This window comes from Natator depressus, chromosome 1, assembly GCF_965152275.1.
Source record: "Natator depressus isolate rNatDep1 chromosome 1, rNatDep2.hap1, whole genome shotgun sequence".
In the NCBI taxonomy this organism is placed as follows: domain Eukaryota; kingdom Metazoa; phylum Chordata; order Testudines; family Cheloniidae; genus Natator; species Natator depressus.
In genome coordinates, this window is record NC_134234.1 from 334,169,842 (window position 1) to 334,196,910 (window position 27,069).

Genomic DNA, 27,069 nt, shown 5'->3' on the forward strand with positions numbered 1-27,069 from the left:
TCACAGGGAGCCATGCCCAGTGAATCCAGCGTTACCTGACTTCAGCAAGGGCCAGCCTTCCCCTTGCACGCAGGGAGAAGCACCTGCTCCCGCACAGGGCAGCACCTGGGCCCCTCAGCCTCGTTGTGAGCCCAAGATGGCGGCGGCCTCGGGCTAGCCCTGTGTGGCGACAGTCGGTCCCCCTCTGCCTCGTTGTGAGCCCAAGATGGCGGCGGCCGTGGGCTCGCCCTATGGGGCGGCGCTGTGGCCGCAGGCGGGGTGGGAGTGGGGTTTCCATAGCTGCAGTGAGTAGGTGTCACACACCGGGGCGCTTCCTGGTTGGAGGCCGCTGGGGCCGGGGCACTGCACGGGGAAGTGCTTGCGGGGAGGAGGCGGACGGAGGCCGAGGCAAGGTAGGGACGGGACGGGACGTCCGGCCACTGCGCTCCGACTTGGGACCGGCGGCTGCCCCGCTCCGTCCTCGCGGCCGGTGGGTCACAGGGGAGGCGGACTCCTCCATTCCGAGCCGCGGGGGGTGGCGAGCCGGGCCCCTCCACTCGCGGGTAAGGGGGGGGCGGACCTTTCTGTTCCGAGGGGTTGAGGAGGCGGACCCCTCCATTCCGAGTGCTACAGGGGTGGAGCGCCGGAGCTCTCCATTGCGGGTGGGGGGAGCCGGACCCCGCCACTCACGGAGGGGGCAGGACCCCTTTCAGCTTCAAACCAGAGAAGGGGCGCAGGCCCCTCTGCTAAGCCTGCGTGTGTGTCTCCGCCCTGTTGGGGAGGGGGCCGGGCCTCAGCATGGCGGGAGGGGGCCGGTGAGGACAGTGTCAGGAGGTGGGGAGTTCCGGGGACTGGCTGGGGAAGCATCATCGCTGTGGGGGGCCTGGGGGGCGGTGCCAGCGGGGTGAGGGGGTTTGGGTGATCCAGGGGGAGTCTGATGCCGTCGCCGTTGAGGAGATGGGGGAGCTCAGATAAACTGGGGGCTCTTTGGTGTCATTGCCTTTTGAGCCGAGGATGGGCTCTTCGTCAGGGCGATGGGGGGGGGGCATTGGATAATTTGTGGGCTCTCTGGTGTTGTTGCTGTTGGGTGTGTGTGTGTGTGAGAGAGAAAGACGTCACTCTGCCAGAGTGACGGCAAGTCTATGATAACCTGTCTCTGTTGTAATTGCTGTTAGGGATGGGGCTCTGTGTCAAGATGGCTGGGGGCTCTTTGGTGCCATTGCTGTTGGAGAATGGCGGAGTTTGGGATAATTGAGGTCTGGATATTTGAAGTAGCAATGGGAACTTTCTGGCGCTAATAACTATGGACACTGTCAAAACTCTGGGTTATTTTCTTGAAGGTGCCAGCTGGCCAAGCCTTGAGACTGAAGTGCGCACGCTTAGTATAGAACAGCCTGACTAAACAGGGTTCCCACATAGCGTGCTGCCAATATACTTCAATCGCCAGGGTGTTCTCAGTCCTTGGCATCTACTGAGACTGCCAATAAAAGAGCTGGTTGTCAAACTATATTGTGGTTTTTGTGGACATCTGTCTGCAGGGAACTGGAATGAAACCAAAGTTATTTCACTGTTGACTGGGGCTGGATTCAAATGAAGACAGAAATGGTCTGCCTCCTTCTACCATCTCATGAACCATTCAGTTGCTCGTGCACGCTTAAAGAACAAATTTCTTTGTGTAGTTGCGGTTTGGAACAAGTAGTGGCAGAGAAACTCAACTGCTAGGGGCTGGCTGGACTTTAGCTCTAATGGTGAATTTTGATGGAATGAAAGTATATTCCTTCTCTACAACAAATAAGTAGCTTTCAAGGGGGACCAGTGTTGTATAATATCTTCACAAAAGAGTAACTTTTGTATGATTACTTAATGTGTCACTAAACTTGAGTATTCTGTTAGCTTCTAAAGCTGCTATTGCACAGTAGAAACTCAAATTTTGTTAGGCTTACATATACTAAATCCAGGAACCAATTAACATTGCAGAGAGCCAAAAGCAATTTGCTGAACACTTTTTTGTAGTATAAGTACTCCAGCTGTGCTCAAAGAAGAGGGTGTGTCATTGTGCTTATTTGATTTGTGCTTCTACTGTATGCTTCCTCATTTGTGGTTAATCAGTGAGTCAGTTTAGATTATTAAACAGTAGTATGCAGTGTTGTAACTGTGTTGGTCCCAGGATATAGAGCGAGAAGGTGGGTAAGGTAATATCGTTTATTGGAACAGGGCAGAAGAAGAGCTCTGTGTAAACTCGAAAGCTTGTCTCTTTCACCAACAGAAGTTGACCCAATAAAAGATATTACCTCACCCACCTTGTCTCATTAAACCATACGACAGTTTCATTATTGTGAATTTTATGTTCTTTCTCACTTGGGCATAACTAAACACCAGATCAAATTAAGTTCTTAATTTGTTGTAAGTTTCGCTTTAGTGGCACTGCGCTTAGGTGACTGTGCTTGCTTGTTTTTAAACTTTAACAAATCTTTTATATAATGTTACTGATTATAACTTCTTACTTCAGATGCAAACTGAGTGCAGGGTAAAATATTTTTAGATTACTGAAATTGCCTTTAAACCAGCAGTCCCTTTGCTCTCTCATTGTGTGTCTTGGAAACTAATAATTTCAGATGTTATATTTTGTTCATTTGCTGCCTGTCAGAATTTCAAATATACCCTTGTGAAAGCTCTGAATCTGTTACCTTTTGAAGGATAATAGCAGTTTAGACTTCTGGGGAAAGTAAATTACACCAAAATAATTTCTTTGCACTTAGGCTCTGTTTTGATCACTTTATCATGATTTTATGTATATAAACTCTGTGGGTATATGACACACACTTGGTAAATCTTCAGGACAAAGATCCTATGAACTCTCTGTTTCCTGATGACTGGAAATGTACATTCTTTCTTATTTGAAACGTCTGTCCATCTAAGTTAAAATGGTACTAAAATTGAGTATGCACAGAACAGTAATTAGAGCTGGATTTCTAATTATAATTTTAAAGGAATCTCATACTCTTGTGCATTGTAAGATTCTACTTTGGCATTGCATGGATGATGCAAACTGCATAGAACAAGGCTATCATATCCTGTAATTTAGTTACAGCCCTGATTACATTCATGATGGTTTAGGTAGAAATTACAGTTTACAAGAGGAAAGTTCAGTGTCAATGCTGATACAGTGTTAGGTGGGATATGATGTATTTCGATTTTTTTTTTAAGTAGATGTGAATTTGGTGTTTCCTTCCCATACCTGAGGTATCTAAATGCTCCTTTCAAAGCTAAGAGGTATTGGTAGCTCAGTGACTGTGTAGGCAAACATGTCAGCATTTAAAGCTCAGTAATAACTTGCGTACCCCGGAAGGATATTAGAACCTGCTTTATTCATAGAGGCAATATTGGCCAGGCTTAACTGTTTTGGAAAAGAGTACAGGACATAAGGTATTTATTTTCTACCTGGCTAGCTACCGGAAGGCAGAAAAGAGCTTGATTCAACATCTTACATGAAGATAACCTTTCTAAGGGACACATCTTCACTACAAAAAAACCAATTAACGGTTTCCTGTCTGACTGAGGAGCATGTGTGTTACAACACTTCTTAATGTTATTGGTATGTAAGAAAACAGTCTGTAACTTTTGCAAAAAAAATCCTCAAACACCTTTGTTAAAAAATAAAAAAGATGCTAAGTGACAATGCTGTAAGTACTTACTGCATCATTTTAAACATCCCCTCCTCCCCCCGCCCCAAATTTTACCACACAGTAATAAATATGCTCCTCTTATCAACTGTAAAATGCATATTTGGTCACAACACAGTAGCCTCCACTCTACCCCCTACCCCCATATTATTCTTTCATCAGTAATCTAAAAATACTAACAACACACAATCTTAAAAAAAATATATATATATATGTATGTATGTATAACTGCATGTACATATTGATCAGCCTCAAATGCAATCCATGTACACACTTTAACTATAAATTTGACAATGTTACACCTTTTTTAAACTACATATGCAGCATTATTCTTGAGGAACAGAAAGTATACTTCAGCATAAAAATATTTACTGATATGCTGTTAAATGAGACATATCTTCAAAGAAAATATTTAGTTAGTGAAGTCATTTATCACCGCCCTTCTTACCCCTCTCCTTCCCCCCGATTAGAGTTCAGGTTACAATATAGTGAAATACGCATTTCTTCATACTTAATAAACACACACTGTATACTTAATATGCGGGCAGTGTAAAATTTATGATCACCTTAACTACTAATTTGCTTAGTTTTTAGGGTGCTTAGATTTTGTAAATGATGTGGTGGATAACTACATTGTTGTCACTTAACAACACTGACTGTTTTTCAAAACTAAGGGTTTGCTTTTGTTTATAGAGCTGTGTTTTCCTGTCCACGTCAGCAATAGAAAGTATTGTAATTCAGATATCCCTACTAAAGCAGAGCGCTATGCTAGTATGCTGTTTTTCCTGTAGTGTAGGTGAGACAATATCCTTCTGAAAACACATTTGAGTGCAGGGCTCTGATTCGCCAGTTGACTCCACACATGCAGTCCCAATTGCAAGATTGGGGCCCAAATCTGTATAATTCCAGCCATAAGGATACTCTAATATAATAACTGTAATTAGTGTAGTAAGTGATTAAATGTAGTGAACATTACATTTGCTAATTTTGACATCAATAATCAAAAGAAAACTGACAGGACTGCAGTTCTAATGATATATTTTAACTAGGCATTTTATTTTTGTTTAAGCTGTGTCTGCTTAGATGTTCAATTTAGCAGCCATTCATGGAGAGAATCAACAGGACTTGAAATGTCAAATTTTTTCTTTAGCAATTGCAGCATCTCACAACTTTGTGTTCTTTTGTTTTTAAATATGGTTACTCAGTGTGCTTCCATTTTCTTCTCCCTCCTAAGTCTGTCCTTCTCACATTCCCTCCAGTGCACAGGGGCTGGTTGCAATATTCATTGGTGTTTATAAAGCCACAGCACTGTTGCAGTTTTCTTTCTAGCTGTCCCTTTTGCCCGTTTTAGCAATTGATCCAGGAGTGGGAGCTGGCTCAACAATACATGACTATGCTCTTTCCTTTACTCTTTTGGCATTTGCTGCAAATCTGTAAATGTTATGCTCAGTCACACTTTTAAAGAAGTTTGATAATTGTCTCTGCTTGTGTGTATTCTCTTTAGCCTTATGAGATGAAGAGAGTTGAGACTTGAAATCTGAGTCAGCAGAAGGAATTATCTGGTTTGACTAGCACAGGTGGTCAGACTCTGCAAGTTATATTTGGTTCTGGAAAGAAGAAATAGATCATATTAGAGAATATTCCTTAGTTTACAGAAAGTCTATCCCTATGCAGGTATTGAAAGAAAACTCTCTTTATAGCCTAATATATAATGGATTTTGCGTTTCTTGTTTTTTGGTTTTAAGTTAATTATGAGAGAGTCATCTCAATTTTAACTGTTTTCATACATCTGTATGAAATTGCTCATAGCAGCAGGAGGTTATTTAATAAACATTCTAAAGCGTACTTTGCTGTGCTTTTACTATTACAAATTTAATGTTGTATGTTTAGCTATGGATAAAGCCAGGCATGTATTGTTTAAAAAAAATCAAAAAAAAATCAACATCTGTCCTACTTAGGTGTCTTGTTTAGGTTTGGATTTTTATATTTGACAGGTGTGATGGCTTACACTCACACTAGATGGAGTTGTCACTTTTCAAGACTTGGTTTCTTGGAGGAGCGGGGAAAGTATAGAAGTTAGCGCCAACACCATATTTATTTACTAAATTTTGTGTATGGTCGTCTCGTTATAGAGTACTTTTTACTGCATCTTACTGCTAACTGAATGTACTTGGGAGGAAGTATGACTTTTATAATAACACTACATCTACTAGAAAACATGTGATCAATCTTGTATTTCATGCCTTATGAACATTTATTACCCATAAGGGAGCAGTTAATGTTTATGAATTAGTCTTTGAAGACCTACTAGAATGACTTTTACAAGAAAGTGAGAATTTTAGAAGATTAAATTTCAAGAATGTTGTTTCATATCATAAAACAATGAAATCCAAGAATTAACGAAGACACTTTTTGGTGTGAGGTTTCTTTCTTTAATTTTTTTTTTTTTAGAAAGGGGATGACAAACTAACAAGGAAAGTAATTTATTTTGAAAGAATCATTTTTAATTGTTTGGGTATAAGTTTGTGAGAATAATACCCTTTTCTTTCTTTGTTCAGGACATGTATACCTCTGAGAAACCTTTTCCAAGAAGATACCTTGGTTCTATACCTGTCTCGGGCTATATGCAAAGAAGTTTCCAGTCATGAGTGAGTAAATTCCTTTAGTTTACCATATCCTCATAATAGAGTTCAAAATAAGGATTTGTAAAACTTGTTTCACGGTTTAAAAGAAAGCTATGCCTCTGTGTTAGGTTTTGAAAGTTCCTCTTTCACAAAAAATATTTAGGTAGAATTGACATCTGGAAAGGTTCCTCTTTTATTTAAAAAAAAAAAAATAAGCCAAGGTGATTCTTAAACCAAAGAAAAATTGATTTATTGAGTAGAATGCATTTTATGAACAAGAAAAAAATATGATTATTTATGTTTTTATAAGAGTTGCTGTGCTGACAAGATTTTGGTATAATTTAGGGAGGAAAGTTCTGAAACAAGTTGATCTTGTTCATTTGAATCAAATATGCCACAGGCTTTGAGCTAGAAAACTTCTTTGTGTTACTAAAGAACTCCAAAATATGTGGGTGTCCACTAAATTAGAATATTTGGTACAAATCCAGCATAAAATGAAGGGATTTCATTTAAGGGAACAGGGAAATATATTAACCAAGTTCCAGTGAAGAGGTGTGAAAGCAAATGTGCTTTGGCTTATGTTTAGGAATCTGATGATGAGTCTGGCAAAAAATAGAGAAGGAAGGAAGCCAAAAGCTCCAATATCGGGTCTAAGACCATATCTGATTGTGGAGGTTTCTCTTTTGTTCCTTTTCTAGCAAATTGAGGTGGTGTGTGTGTTTTTTTTTTTTTTTTTTAAAGATCAATGTGAGTTGTTTGTTACGGAGTTTCACACTGGTAAGACCTAGTAAAATCCATGACAGCAACACTATCTGGAGTTACGTTCCATAGAAACTACAGTGAAACATCTTAATACAGCCCTTTCACAATTACAAGTACTGTATTTATGTAGTCAGAAGGCCATATCAAGTTTAGTTCAAGACTTAATCTGCTTCTAAATTGTGAGTTCACTGGTTTATGTCTTGTTTTAAATCTATTACTTCACTTCCCAGTACAAAGAACCACGATGGTATTCCTCTTTCTATCTGTGTGAGCAATAGCTAACTAATAAAACCATGTCCATGACAGTGAAGTCTTCATTAACAACATAGGCATGCACAGAACCTGTGGCCTGGATCCCCTGCCTGTTGAAGACATTGGCAAAAGTCCCATTCATTTCTAACATGGCCCTTGCTTAAATAGCTTTGTTTGAGGAAAAACAGATGTTAATTTCAGCTCCATTCAAAACAAGAAGAAAAGGAGTACTTGTGGCACCTTAGAGACCAACCAATTTATTTGAGCATAAGCTTTCGTGAGCTACAAATCCGATGAAGTGAGCTGTAGCTCACGAAAGCTTATGCTCAAATAAATTGGTTAGTCTCTAAGGTGCCACAAGTACACCTTTTCTTTTTGCGAATACAGAGTAACACGGCTGTTACTCTGAAACCATTCAAAACAAGGGAAAACCATTTTTTCTTGTCAATTAGAAAACGGCAAAACTGATAGAGTAAATATTAATTAATCTGCCCCCCTCCAAAAAAAAAAAAAAAAAGACTGCAGCTATCTAAAAAGAACTATCAGGTTAATTTACTGAATGTAAGTGGTATTATTTAGCTTCCACTGTGGTTGGATGCTGTTTCTTTATGTCAAATCAGTAAAATGTTTTCTCCTGCACACAGCAGTTTGCATAGGATCTGGTTCTGTTTAAAACATTTATAATATTGCATAAATAACACTCTTCACTGATGATTCTTATTAAATATACCAAGCATTCCATAAACTTGAATATACCAGTTTGTCAAACACTGCTAGTTTAGTCTTCCTTGATCTGATACAGCATCAAGGACGGTGTCAGTGCCTGGTGAAGTGTGGATATTTGTTTTGTCCGATAAATTTAATTTCCTCTCAGAGCATAGCTGCTATGTCAGTCTGGTTCATAAAATATTCTTGTGATTGTTGTTTATAGAGTCATTGCAGGTTTTGTAACAACGAATGATTTCAGTGGAGTTTTGGTTGAGTATGGACTGGAGGATTTGGCCTGATATTGGGAAGCATAAGAAGTCCATTCTGAAAATCAGTTCAGATAAAAGTTAACACTAGCATTGCTAAGGCCAACATTGTCAACCGTGACCACAGATTTGGGGTGCTAGTCTGAGGTACTTTAGACCTGATTTTTCAGAAGTGTTGAGTGGGAGCTATGAGCTCGGCACCTTTTGAATATCAGAACTCAAGCATCTCAAGTTGGACATCTGTAATCAGTGTCTGTTTCTGAAAATTGAGCAGTTTTTGTTTGTTGGCATTAATGTTACTCAGTATGTAGTCACCTGTATTCAGGGGAGCAGCATTTCTCTCGGTCAGGTGCAGATGCTCCTTTCCATGATAAGTCATGGATTTCAAGGACAGAGTTGTAAAGATGCCTTTTCCTCTAAATGAGATTAGAGGAGAATGTTTATTTACAGATGTTAGCTGTAGAAAGTATTACAACTATAGTGGCTGGGGGAAGCATTAGTTAAAGTTTGCTTCCTTAAAAATGTCTTGCAGTAAGAGTTGTTCCCTGTAATATTAGATTATGGTCTTCTAAATGTCTTGTAGACTCAGAGGTATTTCCCATGTCAGGGAAAAGATATTTACTTGTATCTATCTCAACGTATAAATTATGTCATTATTCACCCTTGCATTGAGAAGAGCTAGGGCCTTATATCTGCAGTCAGATACCTTAAAGTAGTTTAAGTATGCAGTTCTCGTTTTTCCTGATTTTCAGACCTGGTAGTGAAGTTCCAAATGCACATTTGATGTGTAACATAAAATATTAAAATTTCAATCTCTTTAATGTGCTATGAAGTATTTTAGATTATATTGTCTGTTCTACCATCTGAACAGTGTGATTGAACATAAAAACTAACATGTAAGGCCTTGGTACTGCAGATGCTTATCAATAACTTTTTAAGCATGTGAGTAGTTTCGATTGACTTCATTGGGACTACTCCTGGTCTGAAAGTTAGACCCCAATCCTGCAAACACTTACAGGTTTAAGTGAAGAATTTCTATGGAAAGATAACTTCTGTGTATGATGGATTCTATTGCCCATGGATAATTTTTTTTAATAGATTATCTGACATGTTCAAATGTAAGTGGCTTTTATTGTAGTATTTGTTTCACTGGGTTGATATCTAGTGCTTTTTATAAATGTCTGCTGAGTTTACAGAAAGACAATTAAATCCAGCTGTCAAATCACACATATAGTAAAATTATTTGTACAGTGTGGCAACCAGATGATACATTGAAGACATGGTAAAGATGTGTATTATGTTGTAGTTAGACTATTCTGGATTTATTTAATATTTAAAGATAAATTACTTATTGCAAAAATCCTGGCTGTACCTAATCTTGCTAAAATCCCACAAGCAGGAGTTTGTTCAATCTGTTTGTAAAAGTTTTTTCTTCTTAGTGACATTTAGCTGTAGGAAACTTTTACAGGCTGTCATTACAATTTTCCTATGATTACAGGCTCCCTGCTTTTAGTATTTTTTTCTTTTCTTCTTTTTTGTTTTGATTACTCCATTGAAGAAAGAGAAGGTCAGCGCAGTGAATTTTATACTTTGAGCTGCTACATTAACTTGGAATTTAGAAACAATGAAATTTAGTATTTAGTACAACAGTGTGTACTAACATTTAACATTCTTGCAACAAGCTGCTAACAGCTTCAGTTTTTTAAATCAATGGGATGTAGTGCTAAGACTCTTTCCTCCCTCCCCCCAGATCCCTCCAAATAAATTCTGCTGTCATAGTTATTTGTATAAAATGATTCTGCTTTGACTATGTGTTTTTGTACATCAATTTCCCACACCCCGAAAAATCTTACAATGCACAAGTTTGGGAAAATAACTTGCCGTTTTGCACGCATCAGTAACATTTGTTACTTTATAGATACATTGGGCTTTATATATATAGGGCAAGAACTCTGACGTCTTTTTTTATTTGGAAAGTGGATGCCACTGCAATCTAAATAATAAATATTGATGCCTTCAGATAAGAACAGACAAGGTGGGACTAGTAATGATGAGATCTGAAGCCTTTTACTTCTTCTTGGCCAGTGTACATTACAGACACTGGTAACATGTTCTGTGGATAAAGTGGACTCAGCTGTCAATCTGACACTTTTTCATGAGAAATAAACTCATACATAGATGACCCCCTCCCGAAAAGGGCCCAAAGAGAACGGACCAGACAGGCACCATAGAGAAAAGCATTGCATGTACACATTTGCTCACATGGTTGCAATTGAGAACTGAATATCCTGGACCTCTGTTTTTGTAGGGCTTCCTGGCATTTGCACATATCTTATCCTGTTAAACAAGATCTGAATTTTGGGTTATATGTTCAGTTTTTCTAAGCCAGGTTGTGTTTGGAGTGAACTTGTAGGGCTAAGTTAAGGTGTTCTGTAACACAAATGCTGGCAGACACACAGTTCTCTGTGCTATCATGAAGTGTGTGGCTGTTATGTGTTTTGTGTATTCCATATAAAGAGTTTTTCAAGTAACTCGAAGACTGATTAAAAAGGTTTTTAAAAATACTTTGTTACAGCTGCTGCCAGTGAGTTGCAATAGAACATCAAAAAAGGAATAGAGACCAAGTGGCTCATATCCATAAAATAAACTGCATCCCTTGGAAAACGAAAAAGTGAATTTAAATGTACTTATAATGAAGGGTAATAAAGAGCTGCCAAAGAAGATTAAGTTATTGCTTTTTATATGCGATGTATTGAGTTATTTATACAATCATTTTTTAACAACACATAGCTTTATAAATTCTGCCTAAATGTATGTTGTATGAATGTGACTTTTTTCCAAAAGTTGTCCTAACTTCACAGAATAGTGTATGTTCTTCCAGTCATTATATTTCTAAAGAATAGGAAGATGAAAAAATGGAGTTTTTGTTTCTGGCTCTTTATCCCTGAAATTTGAAAACATTAGTCAGATATCAAAAGTTTGGTGATAGAACCATGGGGGATTCTATCCTGGGAAAGAGTGACTCTGAAAAGACTTGAGTGGTCCTGGTGGATAATCAGCTGATCCTGAGCTCCCAGTACGATCCTGTGGCCAAAAGGGCTAATGCAATCCTTAGATGTATAAACAGGAGACTCTTGAGTAGAGAGGTTATTTTACTCTGGAATGCTGTGTCCAGTTCAAGAAGGTTTCAGAGTGGTAGCCGTGTTAGTCTGTATCACCAAAAACAATGAGGGGTCCTTGTGGCACCTTAGAGACTGACACATTTATTTGGGCATAAGCTTTCATGGGCTAGAACCCACTTCGTCAGATGCATGGAGTGGAAAATACAGTAGCAGGTATAAATATACAGCATTTGAAAAGATGGGAGTTGCCTTACCAAGTGGGAGGTCAGTCTAATGAGACAATTCAATTAACAGTAGGATACCAACGGAGGAAAAATCACTTTTGTCGTGGTAATGAGTGGCCCATTTGACAAGAAGGTGTGAGTAACAGTAGGGGGAAATTTACTGTGGGGAAAATTTAGGTTTTGTAATGACCCAACCACTCCCAGTCTTTATTCAGGCCTAATTTGATGGTGTCCAGTTTGCAAATTAATTCTAGTTCTCCAGTTTCATGTTGGAGTTTGTTTTTGAAGTTTTTTTGTTGAAGAATTGCCACTTGTAGGTCTGTTGTTGAGTGACCAGGGAGATATAAGTGTTCTCATACTGGTTTTTGAATGTTAGAACTCCTGATGTCAGATTTGTGTCCATTTATTCTTTGGCCAAACCGGACACTCTCTACGCAAATGTACATGGCAGAGGGGCATTGCTGGCACATGATGGCATATATCACATTGGTAGATATGCAGGTGAACGAGCCCCTGATGGTGTGGCTGATGTGGTTAGAGCCTGTGATGGTGTCCCTCAAATAGATATGTGGACAGAGTTGGCACCGGGGTTTGTTGCAGGGTTTGGTTCCTGGGTTGGTGTTTTTATTGTGTGGTGTGTAGTTGCTGGTGAGTATTTGCTTCAGGTTGGGGGGCTGTCTGTAAGTGAGGACTGGCCTGTCTCCTAAGGTCTGGGAGAATGAGGGATCATCCTTCAGGATAGGTTGTAGTTCCTTGATGATGCGCTGGAGAGGTTTTAGTTGAGGCTGTAGGTGGTGTTCTGTTACTTTCTTTGTTGAGCCTGTCTTGTAGTAGGTGACTACCACTACAAAAGTGATTTTTTTTTTCCTCCCTTGGTATCCTACTATTAATTGAATTGTCTTGTTAGACTGACCTCCCACTTGGTAAGGCAACTCCTGTCTTTTCATGTGCTGTGTATTTATACCTGCTACTGTATTTTCCACTCCATGCATCTGACGAAGTGGGTTCTAGCCCATGAAAGCTTATGCCCAAATGAATTCAAGAAGGGTCTTGATAAATTGGAGAGGGTTCAGAGATTTGCCACGAAGAATGATTAAAGGATTAGAAAACATGCTTTATACTGATACTTGAGGAACTCAGTCTATTTTAACAAAGTTGAAGGGATGACTTAATCGTAGTCTGTAAGAATCTACGTGCGGAACAAATATTAATAATGTGCTCTTCAGTGTAATGGAGAAATGTATAACGTAATCCGTTTGAAGCTAGACTAATTCAGACTGGAAATAAGGTGTAAATTTTTAACAGTTCGTGTAATTAATCACTGGAAAAATTTACCAAAGGTTGTGGTGGATTCTTCATGAGTAGCTGTTTTAAATGGATTGCATGTTTTTCTAAAAAAAAATGCTCTGGGAATTATTTTGGGGAAGTTCTATGGCCTGTGTGGTACAGGAGGTCAGACTAGATGATCACAGTGGTCTCTTCTGACCTTGGAATCTATGAAACCATGAACTCGGAATTCGAAAGAGCTGTAGTGCATACAAAGTCACAAATGCTTAGACTGAAAAACTCAAGATGTATTCACAGTGAAATAGTGGAATATTTTAGTGATCGCTGTTATTTCTGGGTTGTTGGGGTTTTTTAAGTAACGGGAATGAACCAAAATTCACCAGTTAAATATAAGATTAGTAAATTGCTAAGCACTATTGCATCTTAAAACTTCTGTGATTGACAACATTCAATGCAGGGTATTTACAAAGGGAAATATATACTGCATATTGTGATGGATTGTCATCCCTGGGGTGCAATCTGGGTGCCGTGGGAACTGCTGTGCCCCCTAACCAAATACTGAGTTGGCCCTTCTCACATTGCTCTGCTGGTGATTCAGCCAGCCTTTCCAGGCCCTGTTATCACCCATCATGACAGCATGTGGCACCACACACCCAACTGAGCTACCTCAGTGCTTTACCTTAGCCACTCAAAGACAAAGAGCCAGTTTCCCAGCTCCCCAGCCTTGCACCCTTGCTGGAGTATAAACCCAGAAGTATATAGTCTTGCACTGCACGGGGATCTGTACAATGCAAGCTCATTAATATTTGCTTCCCCCTCGACGTGGAAAAGATATGCCACAGCCTTTATTTACAGAGCTGATAGTTTCCCAGACACTTCACTCAAAACACACTGGTTAAGATAAAACCTAAAACAAGCTTATTAACTACAGAAAGATAGATTTTAAGTGATTATAAGTGATAGCAAACAGATCAAAGCAGATTACATAGCAAATAAAAAGCCACAAACTAAATCTAATATACTAGATAGATGAGATTTGAATTAGCAGTTTCTCACCCTGAAACAAGCAGTTCACCAAGTTTCCATAAACAGGCTAGAAATCCCTTTAGCCTTGGACCAGCGCTTCCCCCAGTTCAGTCTTTGTTCCTCAGGTGTTTCCAGGAGTTCTCTTGTATGGGGAGTGGGGCCAAGAGATGATGTCACTTCCCAACTTATATAGTTTTTCCATATGGTGGGAACCCTTTGTTCCAAACTCCTTTCCCAGTTCAGCTTGTGGGAAAAATACAGGTACCACAATGGAGTTCAGTGTCAGGTGGTCTGATCACATTCCCTTGCATGCCTTGCTGAGTCATAGCAACCATTACTCATAGGCTGGGTGAAACGTTCACAGGAAAGCTAAGCTCTTCCGCAGTCCATTTTCTTTGTTGATGAGCCGTTAGCATTGTCTAGCTTCTTCGTTGTTGTACCTGAAAGGCTAGTTGTGGGTGTCACCCAGAGTAAGCACATTTGAAATACAGATATATAGTCAATATTCATAATGTCAGATACAAAAATGATGCGTGCACACAAATAGGATGATCATATTCAGCAAATCATAACTTTTCCAATGACCCCTCACATGACCCATCTTGTACAAAATGCATCATAATTATGCCAAAATCATATCACAATCATATTACTATAATGAATATGGGATGCGGTGTCACACATATCTTGGTTGAAAAGACCTGTGAACTGCCTCTTCCTGAAGCTACACAGCAGAGGAATTTAATAGTAACTTGGTGTGGCATGGCTCTCGGGCCTCACGGAGAAAAAATAGGATAATCATGTTAAGCCCAGTCATGGGCGTAGTAGAAAGACAGCGTAAGTAGTTAAAAACTTTATTTCTAGTGACCTTTTTCACTTTTACGTTCAGGGGTTAATACTTTCCTCTCTTGCTGTTTTGTTCTTGGCATATCTTGCCTTTTGGTCTACTCTTCTCTTCCTTCGGTCTGCAGTTTTTTACTTTAATTTCCACTCTTTTTAGATACTGATTGTGCCTGGTGGGTCACCTGGCTGGCTTCTCTGCACTTCAGAGATTGCAATCAGCACTAGAGGGAACAGAGTGGTTACAGCAGTAGCACCATGCTAGAGGCAGGTATCTGGCCTAAATGGAGAATTGGTGTTTAGGTCAGAATTACTAAGTTATGGGAACTTCCTTGTCTTTGAGAAAAGGCCTTGACTGAGCTGTAATTAGGAAGTTCTGGAGAGATCAGAGATTGGACTAAGATACTGTATCTTAATGTGTAGAGCACTTGAAAGTGGAATTTCTGTCAGCTGATATATAGAAAAATGTACGTTACTATCACTTTTACTCCCATAATCTGTTTTTTGGCACATCATAAACTATAAGTTTACTTTTTAATAATACTTGTGGGTAAACTTCACTGAGGTCAGTACTAGATACCTCACATAGGTGGATTATACTGCCTTTGTTTAGTGCTGTCTGGTAACTTAATTTCAGTGCTGTGCTTGAAAGTGTGAAGCACTGTCTAAGTGCTAAGTGTCCTTACTACTTTATAGCAAACTGTCAGACAGCTAGTTAGAGGCTGCATTTTGTGTCTGCAAAACAGTGATAACAATATGTCACAATGATGAATTGCTAAAGGGAAGTGGCCTCCACAGACAAGACCCTGTCCACTGATCTATACTTCTTAAGTAAAGAGTCCCAGAGCATATTATGTGACGGTGTGAATTTTGTTCAGGTGGATGAGGTGATTCCACCTGGACTATATTTCAACATATTTCCCTCCATTTAAAGAAAAAAAACAGTGCAAAAATTTGAGGAAATAACTTCTCTTGTGTCGTGATTTTACCCTTGCAGATGATAAAATCCCTTTGCTGCTTGTCAAGCAAGTGGCCCAATAGAAAATGAGCATTTTCGTAATATGCAGAGGGCTAACTCCAGTTTTCACTCCATAGGACAATTATGCTTCATGCCTCTGAGGAAGTGAGCCAAATGGAGGTTTTTTTGAACATGGTGTTTTTTTTTCCCCCAGCAAGTGCCTGTTTTTGTTAATCACTAGCTTTGTGGAAAACTATTTTGTTTCCCTTATATGGGTCTTCCTTTAGACTGAAGACATTTTGTTTAGTTCAGTACATTGCCATGTTGTTGTCTTTTCTTGGGAAGAATGTACGTTAGTGCCTGACATACAGTGACGTCCTTCAGGACCCTATAATCAGGTCTTCCTGTCCCACTTGTCAGAGGATGAAGGAGGAAGAACTGCCACTGTGAAATGGCAGCTCCTTCCTTTTGAATTTGTGGGCAGCTAGGCTTCGACAGCCATAATATCTTTAGCAATACAGCATCTAAGGTAAACTTCTGCAGCCTCTCCCTGGCACAAGGACAGCATGATTTCTCTGAAGAGGAATTGGAGAATGGCAAGGCTCAGTGAATCAAGGCATGCATTTGCTGATAGATCTTGTGTATTAAGCTGGGTCTGTACTAGAGACTTCAGCTGACGTAACTACATCGGTCAGGGGTTTGAACAGGTGCAATACCTGACCACTGTACCTCTTCCGACAGAAGTCCCAACTGTAGGCGTAGCTATACTGGCAAAGCAGTGCTTTTACCGGTATGGCTTGTTTTGCTCCTGGGGGATGGCTTTACTTTACCAGTACAAAGTGCAGTAATACTGGGACAGCTGCGTCCACACTAGGAGTGCTATGCCAGTATGTATTCCAGTAAAGGTATACCATCAAAGCCTTCCTAGTCCTGGGAGTAGGCAATAGTGTAATACTCTCTTGGTGATGTGAATTATCTTCAAATCCATTCATAGGAGAACATTTCCCCCTATATGTGAAGGGTTGGGAGGCTTCAGATGGGTTGAAGGGAGATTTCCAAAAGCAACTGATCCTGAGCAAATAGAAAGCTTTCCAATGTGAGTCATGATGTTCCTTTCCTTTTGTCTGTGCTGTTGATCAAGCAATATACAGCATTGCATTGGAAAGACTGAGCAACCACCATCCACCAGTGGCATAGAATTGTTGATAACACTAAACATTTAAGGAACAGCTTTTTAAATGGTTGTTTCTTATTGTTCAGATGTTCTAATTCAGCATATCAATTTGCTGATTTTAAAGATATGCACTTATTTTAAACTACAGTGATTGATTTGTGGTTAACCAAAAAGCTACACTACTCTGTGGCATTCCTCTGTTCTTAACATGTTTTCTTATTGGATACAACCTCTTTGATTTGTAGTACAGATGGAAGATGCTGGTGATTGATACCATATGTGGTGTAATGCAAGGAATCCCAGGAGGATTCCACGACTGGTTCTGTTTTTGTTTAAACGTAAGAGCTTTTCTTCATTTAAACCATCTAACTTGCAGACTCTTAACTGTTGGTCAAAGGGTGTTTGCAGAAGTTTTGTGCATTAGGTAGCTATGCTAAGGTGCTATTATATCTAGCAGCTGGTGAAAAAGTTGTTTAATCTCTCATTGGAAAAACTATAGTTAAAATCCTTGCCTCAAAATTATACAGAAGAATGGCCGGACTGGATCTGTCCTGTCCCCCCGTCCCCACCCCCCAAGGCTATTGGCATGCCTGTGCCTTCTCTGCTGGCCAAAATTTTTAAAGTGAGTAGGAAAGTATATACAGTAAAAGCTGTTTTGTACAGCACTTCACCAACCAGAAATCTCTATAAACTGGCATTTCTGATCTTCATTGAAGTTCTGGTTTATAGTCTGGTTGGCTTGGGGTTGGCAGGGGATTGCGGCGCGGGAGGCGGTGTGGAGCGCGGGCTCTGGGAGTGAGTTTGGGTGCGGGAGGGGGTTTGGGGCACAGGAGGGGGTGTGGGGTGTCGGATCCGGGGGGCGCTCACCTTGGGTGGCTCCCCGCAAGTGGCAACCTGTCACGGCTGCTCCTACACAGAGCCGTGGCGGGTGGCTCTTCACACTGCCCGTGCCCCATGCGCTCACTCCACAGCTCCCATTGGCTGGAACCCTAACTTCTCAGAATAAATTTGGAAATTTTGAATTAAAAAGTCTGTAGTTAAAATACGTTGGTGGTTCCTTTATTTTTTTAATTTCCTCCCTTGGTCTGCATAATATATAAGACCAATCTGTAAGGTTAAAACCAGCAGTTCTCAAACTGTAGCTGTGGACCCTTGTACTCTGGAGAGAGCTGGCTGATTACATGATGCTGGATGTTTTCTTGGTTTTCAGTTGTTAAATTGCCTTAAAGGCAGCTACAAATACGTCAAATACTTTCCTGGTGTTACATAGAAATGTAAGTGATTTCTGTAGTTACAAAAAAAGTATTTTTCAATAATAAATGGTAGGGTAGGTAGGCTGCAATGCACTGTTTGTATGTTATGGTGATTGGTAAGCTTACAAAAAACTTACGTGCAATTGTTCAGGTGTGTATGTGATTGGAGATGTCTTTTGAGATGTGAACACACACTGAAATAGCTTGAGGACTCCTGGTATGTACATGGGGAAATAGCCGCATGATCTTGATCATTTTGATGACCACTATAAATGTAGTCAGCTTGTCATAGTCAGTTAAAAGTATTCTGTTGTAAAACAGATGTAAAATGATGCTAAATATTTTAATGTTTTTTTTGGTGAGGGAGGGAAACTTACCACCAATCTGTGAACAGAAACATCCTTTGATTATAAAAATACAGCAAAAATAATATAGAATTAAGTACAAACAGTACTGAAATTATTCAAACTAATACTAAAACGTAACTCAGATTCTTCTAAACCAAGATCTGAGGAAGTTAGATGGAGTGTAATAAGCACAATCTACTTCCTGAATCAGTCTAAAAATTCCATGTCCTTTCTAGAAAACAAATTGAATGAACGTCTGTACATTTCCAGCCTCCTTCTAGGCCGTGCATGCACATCCATATGTCTCACAAATACCCCAATCCCTTGTTACATGTATGTAGAGTGCCTAGCACAAGGGAGATGCGCTCTCTCTCTTAAATGTTGATGTAATACACTTAGACTTCTGTAAGGCATTTGACTTGGTACTCCATGATGTTTTAATTAAAAAACAAACTATAATGAGAAAATTAACATGGCACATAATTAAGGCTACGTTTTTGTCACTGATATTTTTAGTAAAAGTCATGGACAGGTCATGGGCAATAAACAAATTCACGGAAGCCCATGACCTGTCCCTGACCTTCACTAAAAATATCCCTGACAAAAGGGGTAGGCGGGTTCAGCACCCACTCCTGCTGGGGCTCCCAGGTCCCCCACCGCTGTGCTGCATGGGAGCTCTGGGGTCCCCCTGCCCATGGGGCTGGGCTGCTGTGGGGTCCCCTTGCCCCTGGGGCAGCTGGGAGCTGCAGGGTCCCCCACCCACAGGGTCTGCCAGCTGCCTGCTGTGGCTGGGCAGCTGTGGGGTCCCCCACAAGGTGGGGGCTGGGAGCTGTGTGCGCGGGGCTGGCTTGGAGCTCCAGCCCTGGGGCAGAAAATGTCACGGAGGTCAATGGAAGTCACTGATTCCGTGACATAATCATAGCCTTATACATACTAAATAGATTTAAAAAGTGGCTGACTGGTACCAAAATGTAACTGTAAACAGGAATCGTCATCAAGTGGGTATGTTTCTAGTGGGGCCCCACATGTATTGGTTCTTGGCCCAATATTATTTAACACTTTTTTCAGTGTTCTGGAAGAAAGCAAAATCATCACAGATTAAGTTTCCAGGTGACCTAAAAATTGGGGGACTGGTAAATAATGAAGACAGGTAACTGATACAGAACAACTTGGACCACTTGGTAAGATGGGTACAAGGAAACAATGTGTGTTTTTAATACAGCCAAATTATTATTACTTATTATTTGTATTACTGTAGTGCCTACAGACCCTCGTCATAGACCAGAATCCAATTATGTTAGTAGTTGTACACAACACAAAGATGAAAATGTATATGTATAGGGACAAAGAATGTAGGCCATGGAGTCCCCCATCCTGTAAGTATCTGGAACAGTGAATCTGAAAAAGACTTGGTGGTTAATCAGCTGAACATGAGCTCCCCATATGACTCTTTGGTGAAAAGGGCTAATGTTGTTCTTGAATGTGTAAAAACGGGTATCTTGAGTAAGATCAGGGTGGTTATTTTACCTGTATTTGACACTGGTGCGACTGCTACTGAACGACTATGTTTAGTTCAGGTGTCAACAATTCAAGAAGGATGTTGAAAAATTGGAGAGGGTTCAGAGAAGAGCCATGAGAATGATTATAAAAGATTGGAAGACATGCCATATCGTGATAGACGCAAGGAGCTGAATCTATTATCTTAACAAAGAAGGTTAAGAGATGACTTGATCGCACTTTATAAGTACCTATGTGGGGAATAAATATTTGATAATGGTCTCTTCAGTCTAGCAGACAAAGATAACCAGATCCAATGGGTGGAAGCTAGACAAATTAACATTGAAAATAAGCTGAAGCATTTTGACAGTGAGGGTAATGAACCATTGGAATAATTTACCATGGGTTGTGGCGGATTCTCCATTACTGACCATTGTTAAATCAAGATTGGACGGTTTCTTAAAGTAATGTTCTAGTTCAAACAGGAATTATTTCAGGGACGTTCTGTGGCTAGTGTTGTGCAAGAAGTCGGGCTAGATGGTAACAGTGGTCCTTTCTGGTCTTAGAATCCATGAATGTGTTCACTGTACCTAGCACAATGGAGATGACCCTTCTGGCTGGGACATCAAAATGCTTCAACATAATAAGTACCGTATATACTTGTTCATTAGCCCGTTGGTTTACAAGCTGACCCCACCCCCCCAAGATGGATAGGTTACAAATAGTAAAAACTGTATGACCCTTTCAGAAGCCAACCTGTCATAAATATAAAGGGAAGGGTAAACCCCTTTAAAATCCCTCCTGGCCAGAGGAAATCTCCTCTCACCTGTAAAGGGTTAAGAAGCTAAAGGTAACCTCGCTGGCACCTGACCAAAATGACCAATGAGGAGACAAGATACTTTCAAAAGCTGGGAGGAGGGAGAGAAACAAAGTGTATGTGTGTCTGTCTACATTTTGTCTTTGCCGGAGATAGACCAGGAATGAAGCCTTAGAACTTTTAGTAAGTAATCTAGCTAGGTATGTGTTAGATTATGATTTCTTTAAATGGCTGAGAAAAGAATTGTGCTGAATAGAATAACTATTTCTGTCTGTGTATCTTTTTTGTAACTTAAGGTTTTGCCTAGAGGGGTTCTCTATGTTTTGAATCTAATTACCCTGTAAGGTATTTACCATCCTGATTTTACAGGGGGGATTTCTTATTTCTAATTACTTCTATTTTTATTAAAAGTCTTCTTGTAAGAAAACTGAATGCTTTTTCATTGTTCTCAGATCCAGGGGTTTGGGTCTGTGGTCATCTATGCAAATTGGTGAGGCTTTTTATCCAACATTTCCCAGGAAAGGGAGGGTGCAAGTGTTGGGAGGATTGTTCATTGTTCTTAAGATCCAAGGGTCTGGGTCTGTAGTCACCTAGGCAAATTGGTGAGGCTTTTTACCAAACCTTGTCCAGGAAGTAGGGTGCAAGGTTTTTGGGAAGTATTTTGGGGGGAAAGACGTGTCCAAACAGCTCTTCCCCAGTAACCAGTATTTGTTTGGTGGTGGTAGCGGCCAATCCAAGGACAAAAGGGTGGAATATTTTGTACCTTGGGGAAGTTTTGACCTAAGCTGGTAAAGATAAGCTTAGGAGGTTTTTCATGCAGGTCCCCACATCTGTACCCTAGAGTTCAGAGTGGGGGAGGAACCTTGACACAACCCTATATTTCAGGGGTTGCCAAACTTTGGCTCCTGGCCCGTCAAGGTAAGCCGCTGGCAGGTCGGGACGTTTTACCTGGAGTGTTCACAGGCACGGAGCCCCTCAGCTCCCAGTAGCCACGGTTCGCTGTTCTCAGCCACTTCCCGCAGCTCCCATTGGCTGGGAACGGTGAACTGCGGCCACAGGGAACAGAGGGGCTCCATGCCTGCAGACTGTGCAGGTCAAATGGGTGTAGGTAGGATGGAGGTTTGTGGGTTTGTTTAAAAAAAAAAAAAAAAAAAAAAAAAAGTTGCCTAAACCTGGTTGGGTTAATGGTTGGAACATTGGGCACTGTCAGACTGAGGCTGCAGACCAGACCACTGAGAACAGCAAGTGTACTGCAGTCTGCTGCCTGGAAAAACAGATGATTGTGGAAGTTTTGTTAGGTCAGGTCCCCATTCTCCTACATTTTGGTTTTATCATCTTTACTTTCAGAAAACGGAGGCCCTGGCTGCTCCTGTACACCCATTTGACTGTCTTCTAAGTGAGAATTGCTGCATACAGAAGCCTTGTCTACTAGTGCTTTTCCTGCCCTTTGTCTAGCATCAGTGCAATTCCACTAGTGGTAACAAAGGCACACAGAAGTTTTTACCATGTTATTTTATAGATAGAGAAATTGTGAGAGAGAGAGGTGCAGTGACTTGTAGATGTGGTGTAATCCTAGAGTTAACCATATCTAGCCAACATGTTTTAAAACGCTGCTTATCCCAGTCTACTCTGAGTGCCAAATTGTATTGTATTTTAACTTGCAAGTTAAAATATGTTAACAACATGTTTTAAAACACAGTGCTTTGTCTGAGTAAAACTAATAGTGCTGGGAAAAAATATGCACAGCAACAAGTACATGTCCTAAAAAGGAAGGTGGAACATTGTGGATTTGCAGGCTCTTAAAATCAATTTTCCAAATTTAAATGTTCTAAATGGTAAAATCTCTGTATTAGCCTCCTTTTACTATTTATTTTAAATTAATAGTTGAGTAAAGAAAGTTTCACTTGTCTGGTGGTGGTGGCTAGATTATTATGAAAAGATAAATAAAATCAAAGTCTAATCAAATATATTTAAACTGAAGGCTTTTAAATGATTTAATTGGGGATCGGTCCTGCTTTGAGGAGGGGGTTGGACTAGATGACCTCCTGAGGTCCCTTCCAGCCCTGATATTCTATGATTCTATTTCCCATTGTATATTTTGGCCTTATGGGTAAAGGAAAATTCACACTTTAGTGAGCAATATTTATTACTGCTGTCTGTTCTATGCAGCTAATGAATCCACATATTTTGCAATGGTTAAATAAGGTATCGTATCTTCTCTGTAGTGGTGGTGGGCAGCTGCATCCTATTATTTCTTGAATTAAATATCAACAAAGGCATGTTTCACTCAGTGAAGAATTTGATCTTGCTAACAAATAGAGACAGATGGAATTGTGTAGTTACCTTGATGGTGTGTAAGAGGGTAAAATGATCTTGTTAATATCTTTCTCACCAGAAAATTGAAGAGAGACTGTGTTTAAGGACAAAAATATATTCTTTTTCTCCATTGTCTCTTTGAATTGATCTATAGTCTTGTTAGTCTTTAATATAGTTCCTTTTGGCACAATATGTAGATTTTACAGAATCACTTAAAACCACAATAGAGTATTAAAATGCAGTTGTGACACAAAAGCCAGGTTGTACAAGGTTGAAGAAACATCTTGCTGTACCTGTTATCATGATATATTAGTAACTTACATTTCTGCTTTGAATCTCTTCTTTTGGCTAACTGTTTTATTGCAACAACCTCAACTTCATAAAATATTATTTCTATTTTAATCTTCTAATATGTAAATATTTCCTTTGTAATCTGTCAATTGTTAATGTACATAATTTTTAAAAAAGTGTATCAGAAATTGTATACTTTTATTTTTTCCCTACAAATGTACACTAAGATGAGATTTGGTGCCTGGATTCCTATGAAGGTTTCCATGGATTCCATTTCTCTGTCAAGTTTTATTAGATGAAATCTGATCTACAAATGAACTGTTAGGATATAACATTTTAAAAAATAGATCAGTTAAAACGGTATTTATAGTTGCATCATATTTGGCTTTATTTTTTTAAAAAGTGTAGACTTGGTTAATGTGGATTGGTGTCTTGTGAAATATGTTTTGTGGAAGAAGTGGGGTGAAGAATCATTAAGAATCTGTATTCACTGTTTTCATAACATCCAGGTATCTAGGCTGACATGACTGTATTGAAAGGACTTAAGAATAGCTACTAGGGCTGTCGATTAATCGTAGTTAACTCATGCGATTTAACTAAAAAAAATGTGATTAAAAATTAATCACGATTAATTGCAGTTTTAATTGCAGTGTTAAACAATAGAATACCAATTGAAATGTATTAAATATTTTTGGATGTTTTTTCTACATTTTCAAATATATTGATTTAAATTACAACACAGAATACAAAGTGTACAGGGCTCACTTTATTTTTATTACACATATTTGCACTGTAAAAATGATGAAAAATACTCTTTTAATTCCCCTCATACAAATACTGTAGTGTGATCTCTTTGTCCTGAAAGTGCAACTTACAAATGTAATTTTTTTTTGTTTTGTTACATACCTGCACTCAAAAACAAAACAATGTAAAACTTCAGCGCCTACAAGTACGCTCAGTCCTACATCTTATTCAGCCAATTCAGTCCTACATCAAATTCAGACAAAGCCCTGGCTGGGATGATTTAATTGGGGATTGGTCCTGCTTTGAGCAGCGGGTTGGACTAGATGACCTCCTGAGGTCCCTTCCAACCCTGATATTCTATGATTAATTGCTAAGACAAGCAAGTTTGTTTACATTTACGGGAGATAATGCTGGCTGGCTTCTTATTTACAATGTCACCTGAAAGTGAGAACAGCTGTTCACATGGCACTTCTGTAGCTGGTGTTGTAAGGTATTTACATGTCAGATATGCTATATGTTCATATGCCCCTTCATTCTTTGGCCACCATTCCAGAGGACATGCTTTCATACTGATGATGCTTGTTAAAAAATTAATGCATTTAATTAAATTTTGACTGAACTCCTTGGCGGAGAATAGTATGTCTCCTGCTCTGTTTTACCCTCATTCTGCCATGCATTTCATATTATAGCAGTCTCGGATGATGACCCGGCACATGTTCGTTTTAAGAACACTTCCACTGCAGGTTTGACAAAACACAAAGAAGGTACGAATGTGAGATTTCTAAAGATAGCCACAGCACTAGATCCAAGGTTTAAGACTCTGAAGTGCCTTCCAAAATCTGAGAGGGACAAGGTGTGGAGTATGCTTTCAGAAGTCTTAAAAGAGCAACACTCTGATGTAGAAACTACAGAACCCAAACCACCAAAAAAAGATATTCAACCTCCTCCTTGTGGTATCTGACCCAGATGATGAAAATGAACATGCATTGATCCGCACTGCTTTGGATCATTATTGAGCAGAACCCATCATCAGCATGGATGCATGTCCTATAGAATGGTGGTTGAAGGTGAAGGGACATATGAATCTTTAGTGCATCTGGCACATAGTTATCTTGCAATGCTGGCTACAACAGTGCCATGTGAACGCATGTTCTCACTTTCAGATGACATTGTAAACGAGAAGCGGGCTGCATTATCTCCTGTAAATGTAAACAAACCTGTTTGTCCAAGTGATTGGCTGAACAAGAAGTAGGAATAAGTGGACTTGTAGGCTCCAAAGTTTTACATTGTTTTATTTTTGAATGCAGTTTTTTTGTACATTTGTAAGTTCAACTTTCATAATAAAAAGACTGCATTACAGTACTTTTATTAGGTGAATTGAAAAATACTATTTCATTTGTTTTTTTACAGCACAAATATTTGTAATCAAAAATAAATATAAAGTGAGCACTGTACACTTTCTATTCTGTGTTGTAATCAAAATCAGTATATTTGAAAATGTAGAAAACATGTTTAAATAAATGGTATTCTATTTAATTGTGTTAATCACAATTAACTTGTTTAATTGCTTAACACCCCTATTAGCTACAGTACCTTTGTTATTCTTACAGAGTTTAGAGTTACAGCTAAACAGTTGTTTATCAAAGCTTCTCAACAACACAATTGTGAAAAATAAGGCAGGCTACATTTCTCAGATTTCTGGATAGCCACTGTCGCACAATTAGCGTACAGTACAAATGGACTAAGGGCATGGCTGCACTTCCAGATGTAGAGCGCTTTGAGTTAAACCCGCCTTTGGAGAGTGCAGTAGGTAAAGCGCTGCAGTCTGTCCACACTGACAGGAACAAGCGCACCCGAACTGCTGAGGAGTATGCTGACGAGTCTCGCGAGCATGTCACATTTGACAGTCGAGTTATTCCTTATGATCCAAAGTGACAGTGATGGCTCAGACGATGATATCCACTCGAGTAACGCATATGACACGAGTTTGCTTGTGGCATTCATGGACATGCTCGCCACCGTGGAACGATGCTTTTGGGCTTCAGAAACCAGCACTGAGTGGTGGTATCACATAGTCATGCAAGTCTGGGATGATGAGCAGTGGCTGCATAACTTTCGGATGAGAAAAGCCACTTTCATGGGACTGTGTGAGGAGCTCGCCCCCACCCTGCGAAGAAAGGACATGAGATTGAGAGCTGCCGTGATGGTGGAGAAGAGGGTGGCTATTGCAATCTGGAAGCTGGCAACTCCAGACAGCTACCGATCAGTCACTAACCAGTTTGGAGTGGGGAAGTTGACCGCTGGAATTGTGTTGATGCAAGTTTGCAGGGCCATTAATCGCATCCTGCTCAGAAGAACCATGACTCTGGGTAACATGCATGGCATTGTGGATGGCTTCGCACAAATGGGTTTCCCTAGCTGCAGAGGGGCGATACATGGCACACACATTCCAATTCTGGCACCAGCCCACCTAACCTCTGAGTACGTTAATCGGAAGGGATATTTCTCTGTGGTTCTCCAGGCACTTGTGGATGACCGTGGGCGTTTCATTGACATTAACGCAGGCTGCCCTGGAAAGATGAACGATGCACGCATCTTTTGGAACACTGGCCTGTTCAGGAAGCTGCAAGCTGGGACTTTTTTCCCAGACCAGAAGATCACTGTAGGGGAAATGGAAATGCCCATTGTGATCCTTGGAGACCCCGCTTACCCTTTAATGCTGTGGCTCATGAAACCCTACAGAGGGAACCTTGACAGCAGCAAGGAGTGGTTCAACAACAGGCTGAGCCGGTATAGAATGACTATGGAGTGTGCTTTTGGCCATTTAAAGGGCCACTGGCACTCTGTATTGGAAGCTGGACCTGGTCGATGACAACATCCCCATGGTTATATCCACATG

General features: G+C 40.0%; 1 protein-coding gene across 4 annotated transcripts in view; it reads left to right on the forward strand.

Moving 5' to 3' along the window:
- The first annotated feature begins 260 nt into the window (after positions 1-260).
- USP6NL (USP6 N-terminal like) overlaps positions 261-27,069 on the forward strand; it is a 210,360-nt gene continuing 183,551 nt past the window's right edge. The window contains exons 1-2 of one of the 4 annotated variants that reach the window (XM_074942631.1): positions 261-392; positions 6,221-6,310. In XM_074942631.1, coding sequence (XP_074798732.1) covers positions 6,307-6,310 — 4 coding nt within the window. In that variant the 5' untranslated portion in view covers positions 261-392; positions 6,221-6,306. Of the gene's footprint in view, positions 393-412; positions 543-790; positions 814-4,967; positions 5,337-6,220; positions 6,311-27,069 lie in introns of those variants that run through there. The other 3 variants (XM_074942632.1, XM_074942634.1, XM_074942633.1) reach the window with 3 other exon arrangements.